This window comes from Triturus cristatus, chromosome 11, assembly GCF_964204655.1.
Source record: "Triturus cristatus chromosome 11, aTriCri1.1, whole genome shotgun sequence".
Lineage (NCBI taxonomy): Eukaryota > Metazoa > Chordata > Amphibia > Caudata > Salamandridae > Triturus > Triturus cristatus.
Genome location: NC_140594.1, coordinates 671566931 through 671594124, shown reverse-complemented (window position 1 = coordinate 671594124; position 27194 = coordinate 671566931). Strand labels below are relative to the sequence as shown.

General features: G+C 43.2%; 1 protein-coding gene across 3 annotated transcripts in view; it reads right to left on the bottom strand.

Annotated features, from left to right (window-relative positions):
- Positions 1-27194, bottom strand: part of ACSL3 (acyl-CoA synthetase long chain family member 3) — a 536429-nt gene that overhangs the window by 171108 nt on the left and 338127 nt on the right. For all 3 annotated transcript variants that reach the window (XM_085634281.1, XM_085634280.1, XM_085634282.1), the window contains exon 6: positions 4810-4957. In XM_085634281.1, coding sequence (XP_085490407.1) covers positions 4810-4957 — 148 coding nt within the window. The remainder of the gene's footprint in view (positions 1-4809; positions 4958-27194) is intronic.

The window sequence follows — 27194 nt, the reverse complement described above, 5'->3', positions numbered from 1 at the left end:
CTCTGTGATTCAGAGCCACATGATATGGAAAGACATTCTTTGGATCTAAGGAGCACATACAGTCAACTTTATTGACCAGAGGGAAAATCTGATGTAACGCCAGCATAATGAATTCCTCTTTCTTCATCCACTTGCTTGTGGTTCTTATTCATAGAATGGGTCTGAATTCTTGCTTTACTCCTCCCTTCTTTACCAAGAAATACTCCTTTGTTCTTTCGGACTGTATGCCCACTTTCTAAGGCTCCTAGTGCTTGTAGGCATCATACTTCCAGTCTGAATTGTAGCAAGTCCTTATAATTTAATTTCAGTAACTTTGCCACAGGTGGCGATGGCTTGAATATTAGAGCATAATATTCTTCAAAATACAGAGCACCCAGGAGTGTCTTATGATTATTTGCCACTCTGCCAAGTGTTGAGATATGCTCCCCTCTATTGGAGCGGGTAAACAGAAGGGTGAATCAGGGAATCAATTATCTTGAATTTGACAGGGTTTTCTCTACAGCTGGTGGGTGCTGCTGATTCCTACATCTCTCGAGTCTTCTTCGAGTGTACTGGTAGCACCGAAGGGAATGCTGCCCTAGCTTTTGTGCCCGTGTTGAAGCTTAGGTTGTGTTTGGAAATCTCTTTTGCACTACAGCAACTATAGTAGAGTAAGGCAATGGACCTGCCTTGAGGAACAGCAGCACCAGCTCACATTTTTTCTTTAGGAACCTTTGCTTGGCTCAAGTAGATGGAGCCTGAACAATTTCCATAACTGGTTCCAAAACCAAACAGCATTAGTGATTTTGGAGGCGCTCTACGACGCAATGTTTCACAAATCACCGAAGAGGTTGCCTAATGGGATGCATAATGTAGAGGCACCTCTAGAAAGTTAAAATATACACTGGAGATATTCTCTTCAGAGACCTGGGAGACTAGGGTGGACCACAGTATCTTGGAGCCAGCGAGCTTGAGTCTGTCTCGTACACAGCTGCGCGAGTTTATCCTAAAGACTTTGATACTTCTGCTCCTAAATTGGTCCCTGCAACGGGAACAGACATGGTGCCTTCTTAGAGAAGATCTGGTACAATGCCTACAAGAAGAAAGTTTGCGCAGATGAGACCTAAACAGGAGTCACTAATACTACATTCCAATGGATTATTTTGAACATTGTAAAAAGGAGTTGGCCCTCAACAATGAAAATGTGTGCTTAGCAGTGCACAAATATCTCAGCAATATTAATTGCGAGGCTTCTTTACTGAGATTGTACTGGGAGACCACAAGACAACCGATAAGTAAAGAGTAACGTCCTTTTGTCGATGCAAAAGCAGTGATTTACGCACATCCTTGAAAAATCATAACTCAGTTTCTCTTCATCAGATTTGAGTTTTTTGGTCTCCACTTAATAAAAATATATACTATTTTTATAAATTGGTGTGGGTTTTTATTCTGTTGCGTTTTCTACTTATTGACAGTTTTGGTACTGATAAATGCTTTATACTATTTAACCCAGACTACTCTGTGCCACAGTTCCCCAGGACAGAGCTGAAGTATTCAAGTGACCTAACTGGACCGATCCAGAATAGTGACATTATTACTTGGTGAGGTCTCACAACCACCCCAACTAATAATCGGCTTTGTGATTATTCTGTGTACCACCCTGTTTATGATCAGAGTTGACTAAAAGAACTGTCCCAGACAACGTGGTCCATGTATATAAAAAAAAAAAAAAAAAATCATGTGTAAAGAAACAAGAATGAATAAAGTTTGAAAATAAAAAAAGAAGGGAGACTATGAAAGGAAGAGGGTTACTTTTACCTGTAAATGAAGTTCTCCAATGTAGGTATCTTTTATAGATTCACATACTTGAATCATTCTCACTTATCAAGCTGGCCACCCCTGGTAACTGTGAAATAGCAATTAAGTGATAACATTGTCATAGGTGAATGTTTAATATCACATCCACCTAATTAGAGCCAACCCAAAATGCAGCCAATATTGTCTGTGTACTTAATTATGTACGGCCACTAGAGCTCATATTTCAAAACAGAAATATGAACAATACAATGAATAGGGAGAGAGCCTCTGACAAGGCAGTAAAGAGGGTCGCATGTGGGTCTATGAAGCAATACTGGCGAATTTGAGTTACGAGTAAATAATTTCTTCTCCAGCACGGGATCTTTTATAGATTCACATGCTTGAATCATAGTTGCAAGCAGTAACGAGTAACATCAGCAAACTGTAAGTGGGAAGCAGGCTCCGCTTCAATAAAAACAGGTCGCATAGCGCTGCTTGTGCCCGCTGAAGAAAGCTCTGTTGTGTCTAAGTTCATGCAGTAGTACTTGGTGAACTGGTGTCTGCTGGTCCACGTAATTGCTTGGTGTATATCTGGGAGCAAGACTCCTGCATGGAGGACCTTTCTTATTGAAATGCTTGTGGTGGAATGCGCCCTGACCGTACGTTCTAGGGGGTGCTAATCTTTTTGGCAATGGTAAAAAGCTGAGAGCCAGAGGACAATGCCCGGCTTAGGAGCTGGTGGAAGGACTAAACTATCTTTCTTAGCTGTTCCTTAAAATGAGAAAAAAGCACTGCTGTGCTGATGCGGCCATATGCAGATTGAATTCCTTAGCCTCCTTTCCAATAGGAGATGGAACCAGGCAATGTCATCTGGTGGAGAACCCGGTTGCAAAGGTGTTTTATTCTCCTCTTATAGAGGGATGGAATCTCTCCATTCGTGATCATTTAGAAATTTGATATGAAGTTCTTGAACCTTGCCTTTCTCCCCTTCTGGATCAGTGACCGGATCAGTAAGCTGCTGGCCTTCCTCACCCATGTCTTTATGGGAAGGAGGAACAGTGTGTGGCATCAGAGGTGGCACAGGCAGTGCCGGATGATGTGGCGACTGAGGCCGAGAAGGAATTTGCTTGTGCGCTACTTGGAGGCCCCTGCGAAAAGTAAGGCGGCTATGGGGCTAACTTCTGCAAAGCTTTCTCATCATCAGTTGCAAGATATTCAAGAAAACGACCAAAACCTACATTCCAGGCAGGTCCCTGTGGTGATATCTATGTTATTCTGCAGCCTACTTGCGGAAGATCTTGCACAACATATTTGCCTATGTGGATTGTAGGAATTATTTCTAACATCCTCTCCATGTGGCGATATTCCATATTCATCCTCTTCATACTCTGGTGGTAGTGAAACTTAAGTTGCACCTTTTCTTGGTCACTTAACAACCTCTACTTCGAAATACATGATGTGGATCAGTAAGTGCACTAACTCCTTCAGCTGAAATTGCAATTAAGATGCTGGGGCCACTTATGGTGTGGAATAGAGGTCAGCTGTCATCAAGAAAGTCAAAGGTATCAACAACTGTATACAGTCATGGCAGCGTAGTCCTCAAAATGGCTAATGTTTTTTTTTGTTTGCAAGGCACTCGGCAGCAGTGGGCTCCTCAACAGGTCTATAATCAGGGTCGTTGTTCTCAGGTTAATCATTGCAAAAATGGTCGTTGACCGGATGTTCTTACTCAATGATGGGATGGCCAACAGCGATGTGATAGTCAACAACAAGGCCCAGATCTTTGGTGAGGAGGTCATCAACCACGGGACTACCATTGTTAGTGCAACCAACAGGGTGAAGTCAACAATAGAAAATTCTTCCACAACAGGAAGCTCCCCTTAAAGTGACTTTTTATACTGAACTGCAGTAACACCACAGAAAAACTTGCTTGTTTTTTGTGCAACCTTCATGAAAGTGTTTGTTGGGGCTCTTTGCACTAAATCATTCCCTGACAGATGGGAATAGGCACAGCCTTTTTTCCTTGAGAGTTTTTGAAGGGAATGTTTTACAGATGCAGCAGCAAAAGGCTTAGGAGCTTGGCTAAGGCAAATAAATCAGTCTAAGTGCAAGTCACTGAATAAATCATCCTTTGACAACAGGAAGGGGAGATCAATAAGAGAGATCTCTTCTCCTCATCTTCCACTGTGACAGCTGAGAGGGCCTCCCCTGAGCCCGAAGAGATATAAAAGCCCACAGCAACAACTCACAGATGGGTGGAGCTAAAAGTTGGCAGACTGGCGGGTAAAAAAAAGGAGGATGAAAATCCAGGGAAGCTAATTGTTACAAAAGCAAAGACCAGAGATTTTCCCAGGGACTCCCGCACACAAATTATGTGATAGAAATTTGGGCTATGTTGGCAGCTAGGGTCTGTAGCGAGACCAGCACATCCACCTCGCTTAGTGTAGTTTATGTTGTTTCAAATGAGTGGATGTACTACTAAACAAACATGTTTGTTGGGACTGTAGTTATGTTAATGCTATTTTAACAGTACTAGGGAATCCCCAAGAGACGCAAATAATTCACGCAAATGACTATAACTCAATGCTGAAGAAAGAAAACATTATAGCTCAGCATGAACAATAGATATGATACTGTTTTCAACAGATGGTGGTGCTTGCCCTGAGTCTGTATGTGCATACCACGCAACATGAATAACTTATTTTGATGGTATGTGTCTATAGACAAATCTGTATAACAGTGACAATAAAAATGGAGTTTTAATATGTTCCAGATGGCTCAGGAAATCAAAACAAAATGGGAGGTCAGCACCTTTTATTACATCACAATGTTGCTCAAAAATATTTTAAGAAACACAAAGCCTGAATAAATAAATGCTTACTAGATGCTGCTATTTCCAAACTTTGGAAATGGCGAAAACTGTAATGAAAGGAAAAAGAATTTGGGAATTTTGCATTTCCAGATTCATTAACTGCTATTTTTATTAACATTTCCGCATATAATAGGATTCAGTTTTGGGATATGGAAACTTACGTCAAGCTAGGAATCCTCTCGGCCATCCCTGTGATGCCAGCAACAAGGTTGCTATGAGAGATCATAACTCCTTTTGGAAGTCCTGTGGATCCACTGGTATACATAATTACTGCAAGGTCATTAGCTTTTGGAGGATTCGGTTTATTCACTGTACCAAATTGAAAGAAGTAAAATTTAAATATTTACAATGACAGAAAACAAATTATCTGATTGCAAACAGTACTTCTACAACTTTAAACTTCCTACAAATATTATCAGTTTGCCATGGATTCTCAAAATGTTGGGATTCTGGTCCTCAGCTGTTAGTTCTTCAACATTATCCTTTCTTAAACCCAGGGTGTCCTTTGATTTAATGGATACAGATGGAAGAACCTGCCACAACAGTACAGACATTCTAGATTGCATGCATAGTACCATCGTGTATTCAGCCAAGGGCTGCAACAAAACTGTTTTCAATATCTTTCAATCTTCATTGTCTTAACATTCATTTACCCAGGTTGTATCCAACGCCAGACCGAAAAGTGAACTTTCAGCAAAACTGTAATGCTGGAGAGGGTGGCATGCCATAGTAGCCCAAGTCTGCATGGTTGTTGGTTTCAGAAACAAACCCCTGTGGTTTGTGTGTCAATTGGGAACTTAAATCTAATCTGACTTAATATATACTTATTTTTCTTTTAGCTTTACTGGTCTAGGCAGTACTCATTTCATCTTCATGAAGACTATTTCGCTCGATAACCATCAAAAAGTATAAACAATCAATTACACATCAGATAAATTCATAAAAGTACACTTTTAAAAATAACACTAAATAGCATATTGGTTAAAAGGGGCGCTAGTACGCAATACACAATCACTGCTAAATATATATAAAATATCAAAATCACAAAATGGATCTTCATCTTAAAAAGACAAAATGTCACAGCTCAGTGCCTCCCACATTAAAACCATTCTCAAGTAAAAACCATAGCAGACTGTAAATGTTTTACACACTTAATCCAAAAGGCCCTAAGAAACATGGCCACACAACAGACTACTATCTGGCTTGTGTATTTTGTAATATTCTGAACACCTCCATGTGCACCCTACAACCAAGAATTTTACACAAGAGAACAATCCATTTTGCCCGTATCTGTTTATGTAAGGGAAAGAAAAACAAAACAAGAACGGGTGTTACAAAACACTCCTCACACACCGGACACATATAATCTTTTTGCCCCTTTTTCTGTTGCCATCAACTGGTAAATGACCTTATGGGTAAGGTATCATACATACATTGGAAATATAGTTTCCTAGCCAGTGGAAGAGCAATTTTGTCAATAGTACCTTCATAGGAGGCTAACTGTTTCCAGTCAAAAAAACAGACATGGATAGGGAGCCCGTACACATCCCGATATTGTTGACCGCCACATTTGCCCAAAAAAGTCCTTTTATACTGGCCTTACCAATCATGCACATGCTTTAGGGTTTGTCCAATACTCATCCATATTCAATCTATTGAGCAATCAATCATAGCACAGAGCCAGGGTATTTTCTGCGCGTACTCCGAGACCAAAAGGTCTTGAACACCTTCACTATAAGACTTGAGGGCAGGAATTGCCCATAACCTGTGCCAAAAGGTCAGCATTCTACATTCAATCTTATCTGCAATTTTCTTTTGGCCCAGGTCTTAATAGAGAGGGTAAAGATTAAATAAGGTTCTTAAAAACTGTTGCTCCACTATAGATAGGCCTTTAGTGTGGGAGTAAACCCACAGCTCAGCTCCATAAAGAACCACCCCTAGGGCCATCACAGTATACATTTCCAATGCTGGACCCACCCTTCTTGATGTTGTTTTCCTGTAGATTTTTGCTATATGTGTTGTGTGTTGAATTAAGGAGACGTGGGCTTTTACCACCTGGGGTGTCCAGCATAGGTTCTTGGTCAATTTAAGTCTCTAATACTCAAAGCTCGGTACCACGTCTAAAACTGTGTCGCCCACTACCATCCTCCTCTTACAAGAAATCGACAACCGTTTACTTAAAATCATACATTTAGTCTTGGAGCTATTAAGCTCCAAGCCTCGATCCACTCAGAACAATTGGAAAGAGTTCAGGAGCTGTTGCAAACCCTCAGACGATTTAGAAATTAACAAGGTATCGCCTGCAAAGAGAAGTGCAGGAATCCTCTGCCCAACTATCTTAGCGGCATCGCACCCCTCTTGTTGTAAAAATCCGCTCAGCCCATTTATGGAGAATGGAAAAAGGGTGGGGCTAAAACACACCCCTGGCAGACCCCACGATCAATACAGATTGGGTCTGTCAGGGCCCAGTCCCTTCCCCACCTGACCTAGGCAAACGTTTCAGCATAAAGCCTTACAATAATATACAGCAAAGGGGCCAGCAAACCCATCTCTTCAAGGACCTTCCATAGTCTCGCTCAGGCACTAAATTAAAAGCTGCACGGAGATCGACAAAGGCAAAATAAAGTTTGTCCTTGCCTATGATCACCTCTCGCCAATGCATACAAACAAATCGAAAAATCTGATCCAGTGTACTTACATATTGTCTAAAGCCTGCCTGCCAAACCGTAACTATACTTGCATCCCTGATCCACTCTTGTACATGAACCAGTACCTGTTAAGATTTTTTGCAGGGAATCGATCAGACTTATTGGCCGATAGTTGGCCAGATTAGCCTGGTCCCCTTTTTTATAGCTAGTAATAACTTCGGCTAGTTTCCAGGCGGATGGAATCTCCATACCAGCCAAAAATTTGTTTGAAAGCAAGTTAATGTATGTCCCCCAGATTTCTGGGATTGCCCTCTATAAAAAATTGGGCAATCAATCTGGCCCCGTAGCATGACCAGGAATAGAAGAGTTTATAGATAGCAGCGTTTCCGTAAGGGTGAATGACAAATCAGCAGCTTTCAAAGTAAAACTAGATCGAGTACCTTTTTCTCACCTTGGTATCACAGTTATGAGAATAGAGCTGTTCGAAATTGGTCATCCAATCTTGCGGCTGGATACAAAAATCAAGGGTCGATTGACAACCGTTGAGGCAGCCCGCTGCAATCTTCCAGAAATTAGAAATTGCTACATGTAATTCAGACCAAAGAGAACACTCCCACTCTTTCTTTGCTTCAGATATCACATACTGGTACAACTTCTTATGCTCAGCTATTTCAAGCTGGATTTTAGACTTAATAGCCATAATAAGCTCACTCTTGGCTTTTCTATATGCTCCGTTGAGCCAGCTGCCAGAGTTGAGCAGATGTCATATGCATCAATAACGAGACCCCACTCGTCTTCTTCTAATAACTTGGTTAGCCCTCATTTCAGCATATTAATGATCTGTGTGTTTTATTTAATCGTGCCTCAACTTCATTTCTTAACGGAAGCCTTCAGCCTTGCATACTACTGAAAAGTGAGCAACTGTTTGTCTAAAGAGCGCTGAACTTTCCTTACGCTAACATCAACACCTGATCTCTGCCCCGTTTATGGTTTGGTGTCCAACACTCTATGCCTTTACCTGTAACATCCTCTGGCAAAAAAATAAAAAAACATAACATTAATATACAAGGAGGCTGGAAGCAAAGAGAACTGAAATCATTGACTAAGAAAATGCAGGAAATTCTAATCTATAGTTTTCTGAAACAGATTTCTCATTGAATTAGGTGATTGCGTGTTCTCTCTCTAAAAGATCTGGTCTTTGATTCCATAAGTAGGGATACTGTACTTCAATTTATCTCAGCCACTCATGGCAGACATCTTGAATGAATGACGGACCGATAACCAGAATCTGTAGACATAACTGCTTGAAAAAGTAGTTTCTTGCTGTTTAGTGGACCACACTTTTTCATATTAAAGTGCCACACTCCATAAGCAATAGCTGCACTCTAAATACCATACTCTGTGTAGTAAACACAAATTTCTTAGCTGGAGGCATCAGTACACTAACTGGGTGCTCAGCACTAAACTGGGGTGACACAGAAGGTGTTTTCTAAAGTTATGACTAATTAGACCATTGTCTGAGAGCAAAAAAAGCAGCAACAATGTAGGCACCCTGGAAGCACAGTAAATAGTGAGGAGAAGGGTGATATACTGATCCTGAAAAATTCCGCAATCACATTTCAAAAAAGGCCATTGATTCTACTAGCATACCCCCGGTACAACAATGCCTTGTGGGAACTGAGAATTAGAAGCATAATACAAGGCAAGAATATTAGTTTGGATACAGTGTGAAGCAAGGGTCCAGATGCAAAGCCCATCCAACGGTTCCAAAACATATCAGCCCATGAGTTGACAATTGTATCACAGGCTAAGAGTTTCCTGGATAGGGTGTTGCAGAGTTTGTGGCCTTAAACGTTGAGAGATCAGCTGCTTTATTTCAGTTGACAGATAAGCTAAAGGATCAAATGTGTTGATGCTGATCCGAGGTTTCTGGCAGGGAGGTGGAAAAGGAGACAACTTTTGTGGGTATGGTGGGACTTTATTCCAGTAGGCCTTGTGGAAAAAACAGAGCCTCTTGAATTTAATCACAGATCCCACTGGGAGTCAGTGGATTGCTGATTTCATGTTGCCATCTCTCTCTTCGCTCAGACACATCCCTGCAGCCTAACTTGGAAGTCTATCAGATTCTGAGACCTAGATACAGTCTATTGTAACAATCTAGATGCCAAGAGCCAATGCAACTTTTTGATTAAGTGCGGTGGGAGGTTTGTGTGGAAAGACATTTTCTCAGGCATTTATTGACACCCTCAACACCTGCACTGATTTGAGTGGTGAATGAGAGATTAGAGTCAAAGACGATTCCGAGAATCTTAACTTTGCTAAATGTGATAGAGACAGTTTCTAGACAAGGGGAGTTTACGGAAGAGTGGTAGAGTATAAATAGAATACCGGTTACAGTTCCACTCAGACAAAAGAGGGTTTTTTCTTATCCAATGTTGCACGAGTACTTGATGTTATTTTTCATGCTGATGTAAAACTTGATTTTGTCCGCTTATTTCCAATTTAAGCGCTGGGGAAAGGGTCAGGTGCAGCAGCTGAAAAGGAGTGGACAAACTAAGGATCCCGTGAGGGACAATACGAAATGACACAGCACAAAAGGGTCTTGTATATTTAATACACAGTCGTTGGTTGACTGTGTGAAGCACTGAGCAAGCCAAGAGCATTTCCACTGATCCTGAACCAATATTCTAAAATGGTCATCAATGTATTATGTTGTGAAGTGTTGTACACTGCACGGAGATCGAGATGGAGCTGGGCAGTTTGTTGCATTTCATAGGGTATGATGAGAAATTCCTCTCTTATTAGCAGTGGCAGGCTCTGTCCCTTTCATGGGTTGAAATCCTAATTGAAGGTCATGATTCAGTTGACTTTTTGTAAAGTATTTTTGTAGCTATCTGTTTAAAGAGTTTTGCTGGAAAATGGTATACTGGAAATAGGTCAGTTGAAAAACAAGGGGATCTGGCTTCGGTAGGAACAGGATTATAGGTCTGATGGAACTTGATAAAGTCACTCTTAAGAGTAGAGTTACTATGCTGTAGAACGTCTTGGTTCTGCAGGATGGTGGATGCTTACTTGTCAAAAACAGGACTTCTACCAGGGCATAGGATGCAAAATCTCCTATGCTGCAGAAAACATCCAGAGTTTCAAAACATTCTTGGCTCTGCTATCAGCACTGAAATAATCAGAAATTAGAGTGGGACTACTAGAACAGGCCACAAATATGATACCGATTTAGGGGAAAACGAAAGACTACAATGACTCAATCGAACTATAAAGTCTCCTCTAGAGACAAAATGGATATGGTTCCACACAGAACGTCTCAGGATAGTAGTCACCTGATCAACAAAAAAGAAGCAGCGCCAGAAAAACACATGGGGTCCTCTACAAGAGTGGTACAAACCAAGAGCGTGACTGGAGGAAGTATCATCTGGAAGAAGAGACAAATTGAGGTTCCCCATGCAAACATTTAAGCATTGCTGGTCCAAATAGCGATATCTACATCAGTCAGCCTTCCGATTCAAACAAGAGTGATTGCAAAGATACTGTTTGTAAAGCTCACCTACTTAAAGCTAATAGTGCATTCAAATGAGTGGCGTTTTTCCTTTTTATACTACTATTACTACTGCAAATAGGACTGTGGAAGACACATTCTTTTCTTCCACCTGCTTAACATATTCGCCGTTCATGGCCAACACTGGTGACCCGACATACTGGATATCCTTCCTATGTTTGCAGCTCAATTTATTCTAAGAAACCCATTCATTGCTATCAGAACCACACTGTGTAAAGGGGTCTATAGAGGACGGCATAGGATCGAATCTTGCGAACAAGGACAGTAAAAAATGAGTACGATGCTTATCTATCCATCTGGTCTCTCAATGTAAAAAGCTTCACCGATATGTCAAATTGAAAAAGATACACTTTTATATAGCCACCAAATTCCAAAACCTGAAACTACTTCACTAGACAAATCTTCCCCATGCTGAATCAGAGAAACTGAAAAGAACCTGGGAAGGAACAGTCATATTATGTTTAGGTCCGGACTCAAAGATTACATACCATGTCTGTTGAAAATCTCTCATTGCATAGCCCTTGAAATACTACCAGAATTTGAATGAAGATTACCTAATTTTCCCCACTCTCTCAAAGTATTTGGCTCTGGCCCATTGAGGCATACAGCAACCAAAGATAAAGGAAATGAATGTACAACAGTTCAGTGCACTCTACGCTACAGCTATAACTTTCTGGTATTTAGTAAGAGCAAAATACAACAGAACCCCCCTCAAAACGCCCATATCATCCAACACTGGCCCAGCATTACAAAAACTTTGATGAGACATTAGGAGCAAAGCGAGAAGGCAGGAAACAGTCTCTGATAATACTGGAAATCATCTCCACATACCGGCAAAACAAAATGGTCAGAGCAATTTACTAACACCCAGTTGAAATACAAAAAAAATAATTACTTCAAAAGACTAAACATCTCTGAGCAACCATACAGTAATTCAAGAAAATTTCTGCAGCAGCTTCAACTACCTATGTGTGCTATGGATCAGAGGGAAGTCTTGAAGGAAGACATACCAGCAGAGGAGATAGCTTCCACTATCTAATCCATGAACACATGAGAAGTGCTAGAGAAAGATCGCTTCCCATATGCATTATATAAGGCCGCAGCCCCCACTGTTACTCTCTTTCTCAGAAAAGTCTTTAAAGGTGTGGATGAAAAAGGAGGCCTCTGGGGAATGCAACAGGGCAGTGATATCCTTGATCCGTTACCGGGGAAATATCATCATTAAAGTACCAGCTATGGACCAATATCCATTACAAGAATACTGGTGAAAGTGCTAGCCTCTAGGCTTTAATGGGTGATCTACTCTTATACATATAAAGCGAGTGGGATTGCACCAGGGTAAACATCAGGAACCAAATGAAGAATCTTTTACATCTCTTATGGCAAGTACATGATGGCATGGATGGCAAAGTTGTGATACCTCTGTGCAGACAAGAAAAAACATCTTTGTTTGGGAAGAATCGCACTACGATGTTGGAGAGGGCTGGCCTGAGCCCACAAAATAAACTTGTCTAAAATCAAAGCTATGCCCGTGACAACTTCCACTGTGAAACAATTGTGGGTGAGTGTCATTCCAGTTTCTCCTCAGAAGATCAAATCCTAATGATTAGGACCTTCTCCCGACATAGTTCATGAAGACAAAAATACACAAATACGTGCCAAAAGGAAAAATTCACCATTGCCATTTTGAGTGGGAGATCAGACAATCAGAACGGTAGTGGCCCCCAGGACTGTGTCTTCAGCATGCTACCTATCAACATCCCCTAAAAGCTGCTGACAAAAATTGATGGAAAAATTAAAACTCTATTTTGGCAATCCCCCACACTCTCCCTCAATGATGAAAAACTCAAAGATGTATGCAGTGAAGGAATTGGGGCTCAGGGATCTTATGCCTTCAGCACATGCCCTCCTGTTATATAGGCAGCGGAATCTTCTAGCTTATCATTTGTCTTCACATTCCGGATTGGCTTTCCACTGAACATCGCCTCATGAACCCCCATACAGGTCCTGCAATTCTGTGAAGCCAAATGCTGTTTAAACCATGTGCGACCCAATCCTAGTGGAAATGAACACAGTATGTACTTCAACCTCCAACTAACGAAGATAAACAGCTTCTTTCATCCTCAAGTGTCGATCTGTAACAATGCATGAGTCTTAATAATAAACTGAGGTCGCCCAATTCAAAGTACAACGTGATTTGAAAAAACCATTGTAGAGATAGAACATCTCATGGAAGGAGTCTTTCAAAATCTTGGATGCACTAAGACTAATTTGGAATCTATTGCAACCAACGATAGAAATACTTGCAATTAAAACACTACCTAATTAGTCAAAAAACACACAGGAATCCTTACTTTAAGAACCTCAATCAATTCATGCCTATTTGAAAACGTGGTGTGATTTTAAGGACTGGCTGCTAGAATCCATGGTGTCCTGACTGAGAAACTAAAGACAAACTATCCCAATTAAATGATGACCCAGACTGATGAGAGCATTCAGAGACTGACTGGTTGGAGATTCTGTAAACAGACGGTTAAAGGCCTGCGGAAAGCACAACTGAAATTCTGCCTCTTCAAAATCTTATGAGACTAACACTGGATATTATCCAAGCACCAGAGGGCAAACCTAAGCCCAAACTCATTCTGCTGGAGATGTGGAGTACCAATAGCAAATGTTGTTCATATTTTGTTACTATGTAGGCCACTGGATTCGTTTTGGGATGGGTGAGTAGGGCATGATCTACTATGGCAAATAGGAGAGAACTGGCTCTTGTTTGCCCGTGGCTCTCTTGTACAAACTCTGCATTTTTACTTCAATCAATAACTGGAAGAGAGGGAATGATGTGAGTTTTGCAGTGGCGAAAAAGTGCAGACAGAAGATGAACCCTCCACCTGTGCATAAGAATCGTTATGGTGAACTGAAGACAAGTGTTTCTTATAAACATACAGCTAAATCGCCAGCTGTATCAGGGGGTTGAATTAATACTACTCTGTTCACCTCAACTCTTTCTATAGTCATTTTCCCAGGGCTGCTGCCCATGAACTTTATATGAACTTCATGAGAAAGTGGTATTATTCTGTTGAGATATAAGGAAGGCTGGCTTCCTCTGTCCCTTTGACCTTAACTCTATATACATTGGATTTTGGCTATTTACCATAAGCATCTTCATAGCTCCTTAAAGTACGACGGCAACATGTTTCTAGTTGTATCTTTGTTTTTTAGTAGCTATTAAGACAATCCCACCAGATACTGACATTTGTTCTAGTTTCCAGAATGGGTGAAATAACCTGAACAGTCTTTTTGTTGCTAAAGACACACAATGATGGACAGAATGTGGAACAAATCGAACATTCACTCCAAGCAAGAGATATGGATTAAATCCTTTGTTCTTTTGCTCACCATGCCACCAAGTTTAGACCTAGTCATATGTAAATAAGTCTTGATCCTGCTCTTCATGGGAGCAGTCCAGCCCGAACTAACCAAGCCAGGTCCTCTCTGAACCAGAAACCAGCATCCTGGGACCAGTTTCAGGGTATCACCCCTCATCAGCCAGGCTAGCTTCAATCCAGTGGCACAGTGAACCAGGTACCCACGTCTGGGCATACACAGCGTACTTCGGGCGAGAAAGCAAAAAACACTATGGTTTTTGGTGCATCGAGTCTTGGATGGATAATGATACTAATCTTCAGCTGTAACGGACATTACACTGATTGATACAAGAATCTCGACCATCTCATAAAGAAGTGTTTTAAAAAAGCCTGACAGAAGAATAGCAAATACACAAAAGTAATATAGGGAGCTAAAGGAGGAACAGAAAAATAGAAACAGTGACAAAGGGAGAAAAGCAGAGATAAAAAAGAATCTGCAGGAGTGGGATAAAGAGGTATGAAGTGGAATCAAAACTAGGGAAGCCTGGTAATCAACGGGCATTCATAAGCACACATGGAGGGCTTCTCAGAAGCCCTGCGCTTATTTTTATTTATCTATTTTACATTAAGTACTGCCAGGTAGTGATGAAAACTTTCAAGGCTTTCCACAATGTAGGCCGCTGTCCAAAAGAGGTATAACCCCCCCTCATTTACCACCCAGTCTGTTGATAATGCTACTTTTCTAATTCTTTCTAATGCAATTAACAGCTGAAGGACCAACCACCCCACGTTACCAAAATACAAACGTTTCACCGAGTTAATCTGATTCTGACAGAAGCTTTCTATAAACAATTAAAAGTGGAGACTAGGAAATAGTGGGCTGAAAGTGTCAAGGTAAGATTCATCTTTTGGCCCAGGATATAGATTTGTTTATTGCAAACCCCATTCAATTGCATAAAGGAATTAAGAGTGAGATTGTATGTTTTTTTTGTTTTTTTAAACAGATTTGTATTGGTTTTCAAGGTACCATATGGGCAAGCCCAGCGAGCATCAAGCATGTAAGAAAACAATATACATTTGCAAGGCACCATATATCGACCCCAATGCAGTCTGCGAAACAGCAGACCCTAAACCCCCTCCCCTTCCCCAACCACGCACCATACATCATTATTACATTATCATGTAAAGATTGTATGCCTTTTAGGTCTCGCCAGAGCCAGTGCGCTTGTGCTGCTCTGCGAGGTTTTAGTAAGGGCTTTGAAACTTTGAACACAAGCTCGTGCATGTGCTTTTTTTTTTTTTTTAATCTCCCCCTATTGGCCTTTGCATGCGTTTTTAGGTCTCGCCTGACCCAGCGCATGCGCTGGTCTGGCGAGACTTATTGAGAGGGCTCCAAAAAGTGCTACCAGTCCAGCCTAGAGCTACAGTGCATGTGCACGGGAGCGCGCGCCGCGCTTGACCATGATTACTTTCACTTTCGTGGCCACACGGCCGCTCTGATGTTTGATCGCGGCTGCTTGGCATAGCCAATAGGTCTCGCTTTTGGGACCTTATAAGTATTTAGTTATGCAACTGTTGCATGGCTAAAACCTTAAAAGGTCCCAAAGGCGAGACCTATTGGCTATGCCAATGCTTGTTCTAAGAAAGACAGCATGCAATTGGCCCAAGGTGGGTGCATGTCCCGCCTTCTCTGTGCCATGGCCTAGGGTCCTCGGGAGCGAGCAGCAGCGCCATCTGTTTCCAATTATCGTGACCGGTTGCGTTAATTGTAAACAGATGATGGTCGCGCTGGCCCTGGTGCACTTTTGCTAGTTTACTTTGGGGACGGCGCGGTGGGAAAGATGAAGAATGCCACTCAAATGATTCGTCATACAGTGGGGGGTGCCGGACTGCAGCTGCAGCGCTTTGCTTTATGCCCGTCATGGTCCGTCGGATTTCTTTTACAAACCTTTTCTATCGCGGGGAGGGACGTGGCTGCTTCGTGTGCATTGCTCCTCCTGCTGCAGCGAGATGGAATGTGTAAAGCAGCAGCTCCGCCACCATTGCACACGCTGCTCTGTTAGGATTGCAAAGAATGCATGCTTTCACGGTAACCGTGCAAAGAATACTTAGGATATAACTGCTTTGACTTGGGAAAAGGTAAAGCAAATACTGAAAGGAACTCATTGTGACTGACGGCACAGGCTTTTCTTGAATTAAGCGTTTATATAACCTGCGCTGAGGTGTTCTGGGATGTTATCTAGTGAAGGGATGTGTTAGGTTGTAAGCAGAATCATTTTTAAGCTCATTGGAACTCTGGCATCGGTGCGACGTGGTCCGAATTACAGGAGTAAAGCAGCCCAGCACCTCTGTGATGATGGCAGGGTCTGGGTGTGAGGGACAGATCCCCGGCCCGACCGACACTTTGTGAAATTAACCCCCACTTCCCCTCGAGCCCGGAAAGTCAGTTCACCCCTGTTTGCAGGAATGCTTCTCACGATCCAGGTTTGGCAGTGGCTGCGGCAGGACCGGTACTAGCGCCTTGAGTGGCAGGAGCCCCTGTGTCACCTATCCGCACCCGAGGGGGTGGGTAGGGACTTCCTGGTGACACTGCCTCAGAAGCGGCACACAGGAGCATTGTCTGGGAAGTGCCGGCTGTGTCCCTGCAGCTGCTCACGGGTCGAAGTGTGCCCGGGACCGCCTGCCAGGTGAGGGAGAGGTCTGCGAGTGCCACGGCCAGAGAGGTCTGTCAGGGAAGCACGGCAACGAGTGCCTAATGCCGGAAGCAGGGATAAGACATGAGGCGCTAGAAACTCTGTCTTTTTTACGTTCCGAAAAGTAACCTGTTCCTTCAAGTAAGACACTGTCTCTATTGGTCTGACATAGATAACAGGACCATCTCTCCATGGGGCAGGATGGATTAACAGTATAGACCATACTGGTAGGCAAGTTCACACAAAAAAAAAAACACACACACACACTAACTCACACTCCCCCCTCCTCCTTCTCTCCCTCCCGCTTCCACTCCCCTTTAAATACCAAGCAACAAAGGTGATGCCAGTTAGGGGTAGCTGCCACCCTCGTCTTGTGCTGTGGTAGCTTTGGCAGGGCACTCCTTTCCCTTGTTCTCAGCAGCCACAAAGCCAGCAGCAGCCAGAGAAAGCTATCAGGCTTCAGAGACCTGTTAACTGTCTGTAGAGCGCACTCCCCCCTCCCCATGCTCTGCATTAGCAAACATGAGGCTGCTGAGGGACTGCATGAAGGGCGCGAGGTCAACCACTTGATGTCACTAGAGGGTCAAAGAGTGCCTGATGTCACTATCGGTATGCTCGTCGTTTTGAGATATTGGCAATCGTGCTCCCCACATCTTGGAAGACAAAATAAAGCAAGACAGGTGAGGTGGGACAGCAAATGACAAATCTGCTTTCTTTTTAGGACACTACTAGGATGGGCAGAGAGGAAGTAAAGTATGCCTCTGAGTATCTGAAAATAGAAAACAGACAATTGATATGACGTAATTTGGCGATTTGCGGATAATTATAGATGTGCTGCACATTATCTACTGCATAATCTACAGATTTAACAAAAAAGAATTTCTAGCTCAAACGGTTCAAAAGATATGAACAACGCAGCGGCATGTGTTGCCATGCGGTAGAAGGCCTTTTGCAAAGGTTGACTGGTCACCTTTCTGTTGCTTATTGCTATATTTGGGTATTAAACTGGTACTAATGAGGTGCGCCCAATGCCCAGACAGTGTCAACAAGTGCAAAAAGTACAAAATAAGTAATACCAGGGCTTTAAGTGGGGCGGGTCTCACCTGTGCTGAGCACGGAAAGTTGTTTTAAAGGAGTCCTCGAAACGGGTCTCTATCGGGATCCGTTTTGTGCCCTGGCACAAGCGGTCTGTATTTTACCGGACTGCAGTGACAGCAGGCACATCGATGTGTGCGTGCTCACACTCCTCACTCCTCATGCCAGGTGAGCATTGTAAGGGAAGGGAAATCCTTTAAAGAGAGTCATTTTTTCTCTGGATTTCCCTTCTCTGTTAGAAACTCAGGAGCGGCAAGATTGTTGTGGTGTCATCAGGGCTTTAAGTGGAAGCTTTTTCAATATTATATACAAGCCATAGTTGCTTCTTATCTATCTTATGCAACTAACAACCATTGACAAAGCCAATACTCTTGAATTTTTGTAGGTGTGATGTTACCTGTTGTAGCCTATATCTGGATGCAATGACAAACAGCAAAATACAAGTCGGGCGGCACACTATGCTAAGGGCAGTTTAGCTTATGTGTTTTTAAGCCACACCCTTAATTACCTTGGCCACGCCCCTTTGAGAGACCCCCTCCAGGTTTTTCATCCCACTTACAGCCCTGAGTAATACTATTAAAAAATGTGCCGCATAATTTGCCTTTTCTTGCTGCAAAAGTTACTCAATCCTGCCCAATAATTTGGCCCTCTCCTGCTGCATAAATCCAGTGGCCCAACCTATAAGATGTCCGTCCTTCCTTCCCTGCTCTGTCTCAATTCCCTCCTGGTGCATAATATGTTTGACGCTCCTTCTCGGCTAAGCGGTCTGTCCATCTCTACATTAGCTGCCCGCCCCTCCTCACCACCCCGCTTTACACTGTGAATGCTTCCGTCTCTCCTATGACGCCTTTGTTCATTTCAGACACTGGAGTCATTGGTTTTAATCGCATCGGTACCGAGAGGTTCTGTTCAATTTCAAGGTTAGTGATGCAGCGCTCTTGCGAGCTTCAATGGTAAATGCATGGCACAGTATGATATTTGCATTATGGAGAGTTCCCTTGGTTTGTGTCTTTACAGATAGGGTTGATCATTTTTCTCAGCATATTAGAAAAGCAACAAGTAAGAACATATTCAGAGTATTGTGTGGGATAGTGATGTGAAACAACCTGCCCAAGATCATATGAAAGGTTGTGTCGAGCCAAGAATCCAAATAGGGTCTTTTAGGTAATTGAATATGCACAGGCATTGATCACAGGTATATAAAACTAGTACTGAAAAGGGTATAACCCTTACTTCATAGGTAATTCGCAGAGTGGGGAGGATGGGCAGGGAGTTAAGTAATCTGTGTCTAGACTGTCTCTCTACCAGATATTATGCTACTGAAGTAACTTGTTCATCTGATAAAGACATCTAGCAGAAGATTCCTTAATTTTTGAATTAAAAACCATAGGTATCCCACCCTGGAGCAGGGTCTGCGAACTAGCCCTACAAAAGTTCTCAAAATACCAGCCGGTCATAATTAACAACCAAGCACATGCACGTAGGAATAGCAAAGCAAGAGCTTGGCTCATAATAGAATCCATGATCACTGTCACAGAACATATAAAATCGGGCCTTGTTGGGGAAAAGGGGTAAACTCCTAAACAACCATTTGACAGTTATCAGACATTATCCTCTATCCGCCAGGGGGAAAGAGAACTTATTAACCAAAAGGACCAAGTGCAAGACATAAGCCATGCACTCTGCATTCTTTACAACAATAAAGAAATACCAGAGAAAGGACTGTTGTGATAAAATCCAAAAAGAAGGACTCTCAGAACTCATTCCCATTATATCAAGATGAATGAACATCAACACAACCAAGAAAGATGAACAACAACTCCATGGCATAAAGACTTTTGTTTGAACAAAATGACCACTCGAAGATTACTTTATGCACTATAAAGAAGCTAAAATGAAACCAAACAGATTTGAATCTCGTATAGATATTCATCATTTATGCCAGCTGCATAAACTTTTGCCACAAAGATGTATATATGGATGTCACCAGGGACTTTGAGTGCCCCGACAACCCACGGAATTTCACTAGCCAGTGTCTACTGCGGGACCCCAAGGATCTACAAAGCTTGCCCCCGCAGTGCCATGGTCCAACAGTCTGAACAGGACTTCGAGTCGTGGATTCGCTTGAGGCACCAAGGCAAACGAGAAAAGAGAAGCAACCACCTCTCACATAAAAACCTCTTCCTGATCTCTTTTTTAAAAATTGTTATTAAATATCGAAGACCAAATATGTGTAACAAATATGCATACAGCCATGTGTACTCTGTATACATATTAGCTAAAGAGAGCTTACAAATCAGTCCAAATCAATATATTATAGAAAAAGGAATCTCATCTATTTGTGCAGTATCAAAATATATCATTAAGAGAGCTCGAAACATTAAAAAGAAACTATACATAAAAATGAATCCTCGCCGTCTACAAGCTCATTCAACCACACTTGCGGTACAAAATAAAATTTGTTAGTAAGTCCGATATGGATAGATAGATAGATAATACACATAAGACTATATATATCATTTACACTTCTTCACGAAGCAACGGCCATGATTTTTCAAGGGCTGTTAAATACAGAGAAAATTGGATACATACTTCAAGAAGTCAGGTAATAGCTAACCTTCAGTCAGAAATGACATATGCAAAAAACATTGTAGGAGAACAAGAGCAGCTTTCTATAAAGCCTAAAAATCACCTACCCTGTAATGCACGACTGAAAACAGCATTAACTGTTGCAGACACTGCCTACCATACAGATTAAGACACAGAGTTCACACCACCATGTTCCAAATTTGAATCAAAGAAATTACCTGCACCCTCCCACAAAGGAAGAGGCCACTAACTCGTAAATTCCAAAGAATACAACCGTAAACTTTGAATTGACCAGCACAACTCTTTAAAAATTGAAGCACTTATAATAAATATGCAGTCTGCTCAAGAAGCGTAAACAAACTACACGGATTACCCTGGTTAAGAAAAACCAACAGGGCATGTAAATGTAACAGAACCCCAAAAAGGGTATCACAAGAGTAAAAGAACACCTATTGGCTCACAACAATAGCCCTTAAAAGAGCATATAACGGAGTCCAAGAAGGACTGAGCTGTATAGCCGAGAGATGCCAACACTACAGGGTACTCAGAGAAAACTATTTATTAGCAAAAAGCAGACTACATAAGCTATAAAATTGCAAAGCAACACTCCACGTAGAGTAAGACTTATACCCAAATAATTGTATGAACTCTTAAGACTAAGCTCCTCATCAAAGTAAAATAAAAGAACAAACCAGCTACACAGCTGCAAAGACAATCCAGAGATTAAAATAGTCAAATCCGGAGTCAAACAATCTTGAGGTAAGAAAGAAGTAGTGCTTAATACTTCATCACCACAAAGTGCAACAGCAGCGGTAGGATTTAAATCCTTAAACCTAAACCTAAAGATCCACGAGTGTGGTCATATAAAAGAGAAACACAAGACCTGAAAAGGCCATACTGCAAGTGACCAGCCATGAGGCGCTGTAGTGCTGATTCTGCATGGCTGTCAAATAAACCAAAACCGCCAAAGGCCATATCTTTCAAACTCCCCCGAACATAATCTGTGAATTTCGACTCACGCAACCAAGAGTGCCTGCGAAGAGCAACAGACCGAGCCATGGCTCGGTGGTGTCCATTGCTGAGTTAATATTAAACTATGCCATCTCATGACCATCTTGCGCAAGTTGAAAGAGTTCAGCCCTGACTTCTTCAGGAAGGGAAGGAGGCAGATGGGTGACAGAATCCCATAAAGCATATGTAGCCTTCCTAAGACACAAGACATGTTTAATGATTTCAAGGCTCAACTAGCCGAAGCAAAGATATTCCGGCCACACAGCTAGATTCTCTACCTGGTGGCAGTAAAGGAGAAACATCTGGATTCAGTGAAGTCGCAGCAGCTTGCAAGATGAACCCCTTAGCAGTAGGGTGTTGAGAAAGACAGATCGGGTCATCGGGAGCAGGACAGTGGGAAGTGGCCCGATCAACAGAGACTACGACTACGGTCACTGGCCTCACCCATGTTACCAGAAGAATATCATGCTGAGACTCTTCATAGGGCAGTAAGGGTTCAACACCTGTAACATCTTGGTGAAGCAGATCCAATAAGGGATCATATGACAAAGTCACCGAAGGAAGCTGCAATTTCAAGACATCAGCAGCTCTTTTTAACTTCAGCAAAAGCTGCACTAGCCTCAGTCGCCATTCGTGGCGGGGAAAGCAGATCAGAATAGGAGAGGGTAGTAGACTACCATCCCCCCATAGCAGCCCAAGAACCTTCCACAAGAGGCTGAATCAGACCAGCCAAGTGGTCGACGTCACCGGAATCACCTGAGCCACAGGAACCACAGTGGCTATGAGAGGCGTTTCCAGTGCCGATTGACATCATGCACCGTGCACGACACCCACAGAAGTCGGGGCGGCGTTGTATCCACCTCCTGAACAGCCTCATCCGAGGCCACCGGAGCCACAACTGTAAGCCGCACCGGGCTGTGCTCCAAAGCTGTGATGACCTCAGGCACGGAATTGAGGTCTTCGACCTGCACCGAGGGCGAACCCGCCAGAGTGTTTCCAGTCGGAGTACCCCCTACCTCTTTGGGGCCCGAAGGCGCGCCAGGGGGGAGGCAGGGACCCAAAAAAGGCATGCAGAGCATGATAGTATGTCTGCATCTGGATCAAAGTCGCCCAGGCTCCAGGATAAGGAGGGAGGCATGGGGTTGACTCTTGCCCGACGTCCTCCATTAAAGTATGGGAGGAACCAGCAGGGACCACGTCGCCACGCAGTGAGGCCGAAGGCCGCCACGACTTTGATCCCTTACGATGGGATTTTCGTGACTTAGGTGAGCGACACTCGCGGGAACGGCTCCTTGAACGCCCCTGGGCAGGAACCTGAGAGTGGAAAGGAGACGGACATCGCCTGGACTCCGACCATGAGAGCAGCACCGTCAACAGCTTCATCCGCCTTTCTCGCAAGGCCTTAGGCTTCAGCCGTTTACAGGCGTTGCACATCTCTGAGTCGTGGTGTTCTCCTTGGCATCACATGTAGATAGGGTGGGGATCTGTAGCAGACATCTGTCAAGCACAGGTCTTGCACGACTTAAAACGCGAAGGCATAGGCAAAAATACAAACGATCTGAGTAACCGCTTCTCCGGATCCGTGTTGCAGCGTGGAAAACAAGAAACTGACATCCACGCTCCGGAGGGGACTTATGTGACACTGCTGATATCACATCCGGAGACTACATCATTGCAGAGCCGTACGGCGCCGTCCCCCGGCGTGCAGAGGTACTGCTGAAACATTTCCGGATCCAGTCTGACGCCTGTGTAGAGAATTCAAAAGTTCCGTAATCTGCGGATAGATATCGCTATCAGATACATTTAATAAATGCTGCCCAAAGACATGCACAGTGTGTACCAGGCAGGCATGTGTATATATGACCATGCCTCCTTCTTTTGCATGGTTGCACACTGTTGGAAAGGGCCCTTTTTTCAGGGTTACCCCAAACATTTTGCCTTCCTTCTCTTTTTCTGACTTCGTTTTTTTGTTGGGTTTTAGAACTCTGAGCACTTTATCACTGCTGACCAGTGCTTAAGTGCATGGACTTCCTCCCTAAACATGGTGACATTGGTGTATACCGGATTGGCACATTTAGTTTACCTGTATGTCCCTTGTAAAGTGATTACATATAACCAGGGCCTGTAATCTAAATGCTACTGGTGGGCCTGCAGCACAAGTAGGCTTTCAAACCTGTCTCAGGCTTGCCATTGCAGACCCTGTGTGTGCAGGTTGCTGCCACTTTGACCTGGCATTTAAAACTACTTGTCAAGCCTTTTACACCACTTAGGTCATCCCTAAGGTAGGCCCTAGGTAGTCCTATCGGGAGGGTGCTGTGTAAATAAAAGGGACATGTACTTTTACGTTTTGCATGTCCTGATAGTGGCAAACTGCTAAATTTATTGTTCACTGCTGTGAGGCCCGCTCCTCTCAAACTAGCATTGGGAATTTCTTAAAACTGTTTTAAAGCTGTAATTCCAACTCAGAAAGGAGTAGCTACATCATGTTTCATATTTTTGAAGCGGTGGTGATAAATCCTTTTTAGTGGTGATGTTGCATTTGACCGTACCAGTTTAGAAATGCCACAGCTGGAAAGTGGACATTCACTGCTCTTAGTTTTGCTCTGTGTGCCTGCAGCCTATCTCCAATACACATCTGAGCTGCGTGACGGCTACACTTTGTGCATTCCCTCTGGACAACCCCAAACACAGTATGGGCTGGGTGTGACCGAGAACTCATCTGCATTCTGATAAGACTACTTAGGACGAGAGAAAGGGGTGCTCACACTTACACATGTATAGCCTGTGTCCTGTCCTCACACATAGGACTGAGTACACCCCCCCCCCCGGTAGTGTGGCCGACAGGACTGGGTTGAAAGGGATACTCGTGCACTTCAGACAGCTGCTTTGAAGTCACCCCCTACATCAAAGGCACTTTAAGATATAAATACTAGGGCTCTGACACTACCAAATCAGTACATTAGTAGACCTGGGAAGAACTCTGCTGGAGTAAAGACTGCTGTGCTGTAAGAATTGCCATTCTATGCTTTGCTGACCTGCCCTGCCACGGACTAGGATGATTCCATCTTACTTGAACCCAGAATGACTCAAAGAGCTTGGTGGCTTGTTTTATGTTTTCATGAAGACTCAGGGAAACAAAAGCATTCTTGCAATCCTGCTGGTGTTGCTGGACTCGGCCATCCATGAGTCCTACCCTTGCCTGAGGGCCCCCCAGTCCTGGGCCTCAGAAGTGGGTTCTGCAGTTGTTTTCACCAAAAACTGATGCAGCAGCATCACTTCGCCATTCGGAACCGATGCATCGCCATTTGACGCCAAGGCTGCTCAGTGGATCCACCGTCTGCAGGGCCAGACAACAATGCTCTGTGCGGCTTGACGATGCATTGGATTCACTTCAACGCAGCCCAATAACGACACAGTGACCCGATTGTGTGGAAAAGATCGCCACATCATGAGTCAACGCTTTGCTCCATTCAAGGTAATTTTTCAGTGGATCCTGCATGGGTTCTGTAGCCGGCCTGCCATCCATCGCGGTCGGCCCAAACTTTGAATTTGCACAGGTCCTTCGCAGCCGCAATGTCTTCTAAGCACTGTTTTTTACATTTAATCTTTAAAAATGTAGATCTCGACTTCTGATTCGATTTTTGTCGTTTTAGTCTTGTTTTACTTTACACATCGCTTCTTCAGTTAAACCTGCCTGCTGTCACAGCTCAAGCCTCTTGTACCATCAAATGGCCCCACTGTTAGTCAGGGGTAGCAATGCCTGCTCTGCAGAGATAGAGAACGTTTTGCGAGATTCCCTTGCCATGCTGAAGGAGGACAGGAATTTATACACGCTCCCTTAAGGGACTGAAGGACAGGAATTTATACATGCTCCCTTAAGGGACTGAAGGAGGACAGGAATTTATACACGCTCCCTTAAGGGTATAAACGCAGGCCAGCAGATGGACCCAGTGTGACACTAATTTTTAATTCGCTTTCCTTGACCCTTTTGGGGATTCAGAAGAGGCTACTTGGGTTGGATATCATTCCCTGCATCTCCCTGGGCTAGCCTTCCTGTATGAGAGAATCTCTTTTCCATATCAGGGGGGCTGTCTTTGGGGAGTGTGGAGAGCTCTCTTCATTCCCGTGGATTGGGCATCACTTCAGGTCAGTGGATCCGGTAACAGAAAGCCGAGCCCACGAATTATCGTCCACATGAGCGAAGATGGCTTTAGAAGGGGCATGTCCTCCCTTAAACCCTACACTCCAGAGACCCTCATTAGAAGATCTCGCAGCAGCTATAGTTGATTTACAGAGTGAGGTTGGTAGGTTGAGGGTAGAAAATCAACACCTCCAAACTGAATTAGTACAAGCTCGACTTCAGTCGTCATTAGATAATAGTGCGACAGAAATAACACAAAAGAATAAGAAAACTTATATTCAGCTGGCTCGATTCATGATTCCCTCTGCCACTATGAATCCAGTTTCCCCCACCACTGAGACTCTTCCACCTGCACATGTAACAGTTCATGCTCCCAACCCTGTTCCTTTGGCGTCCTTCCCCGATGATGCAGGCTTTTGTCATTTCTTATTTTAGTGGGAATGCAGCCAAATGGGCTATACCCCTAGTAGAAAACAATGATCCACTCCTCTACGATTTCCAGCAATTCAAGAAAAAGATGCGAAGCCTGTTTGCTAAACACACGTTTGTCCGAGCCAGTGATAATGAACTATTGAATCTCAAACAGGGGTCTAAAGATCTACTTACTTACCTTACGGAATTCAATAGACTCATAGTCGAAACTCAATGGCCAGAGGAAAAGAGAACCTCCTTATTCTACCGTGGGTTAAATGATAATTTAAAAAGACCTTCTCTCCCAAATAGTTGATCCTCCAGAAGACTGTAATGCTTTCATTGATTTGGTGGTTAAGCTTGATCATCGATTGAACGAGAGAAAGGGTGAGAAATTACGCACCACTGTCTCGACTTGTTCTAGCACGAGGGTAGAAAAGAGAAGTTAGAGACACCAAAGACACGAGTGAACCCATGCAGATAGGTGGTTTGCAGGCCCCCTCATCCATGGAAGAAAAAGATAAACGTAGAAAAAACAATCTGTTTATATTGTGGTAAAGGGGGACATTATGCTAAAGAGTGTCCAGCTAAAACCCGCTCCTTCTCTAAAACAATAGCTGGAAATCAAACCTATGCTTCCCCATCGGAAAACTAAACAACTTGAGGAAACGTGAGACCGTTTCCTCAAGTCATGGGTCTCGTGAGGTCTCTCAACATTCAGCACAATTAGCAGCCCCTGTTGCAAAACATTTTACCTTGTCTGTGACACTAATTATATCAAATCAGCAGAGAAAAGCCATCTCCATCCTTTTAGATTCTGGTGCTACCTGTAATTTTCTTGATATCCGGTTAGCTCATAAGTTAGGCATTCCTTTTCTACCTAAATCCCGGCCTGAACCTGTGAGGGCGATAGATGGGAGTGAACTGTCCTCTGGGTTAATCACTTATCATACTCCTGACTTAATCCTGGTATGCAGTAATGGTCACTCAGAATCTCTTCAATTTGATTTCATAGATAC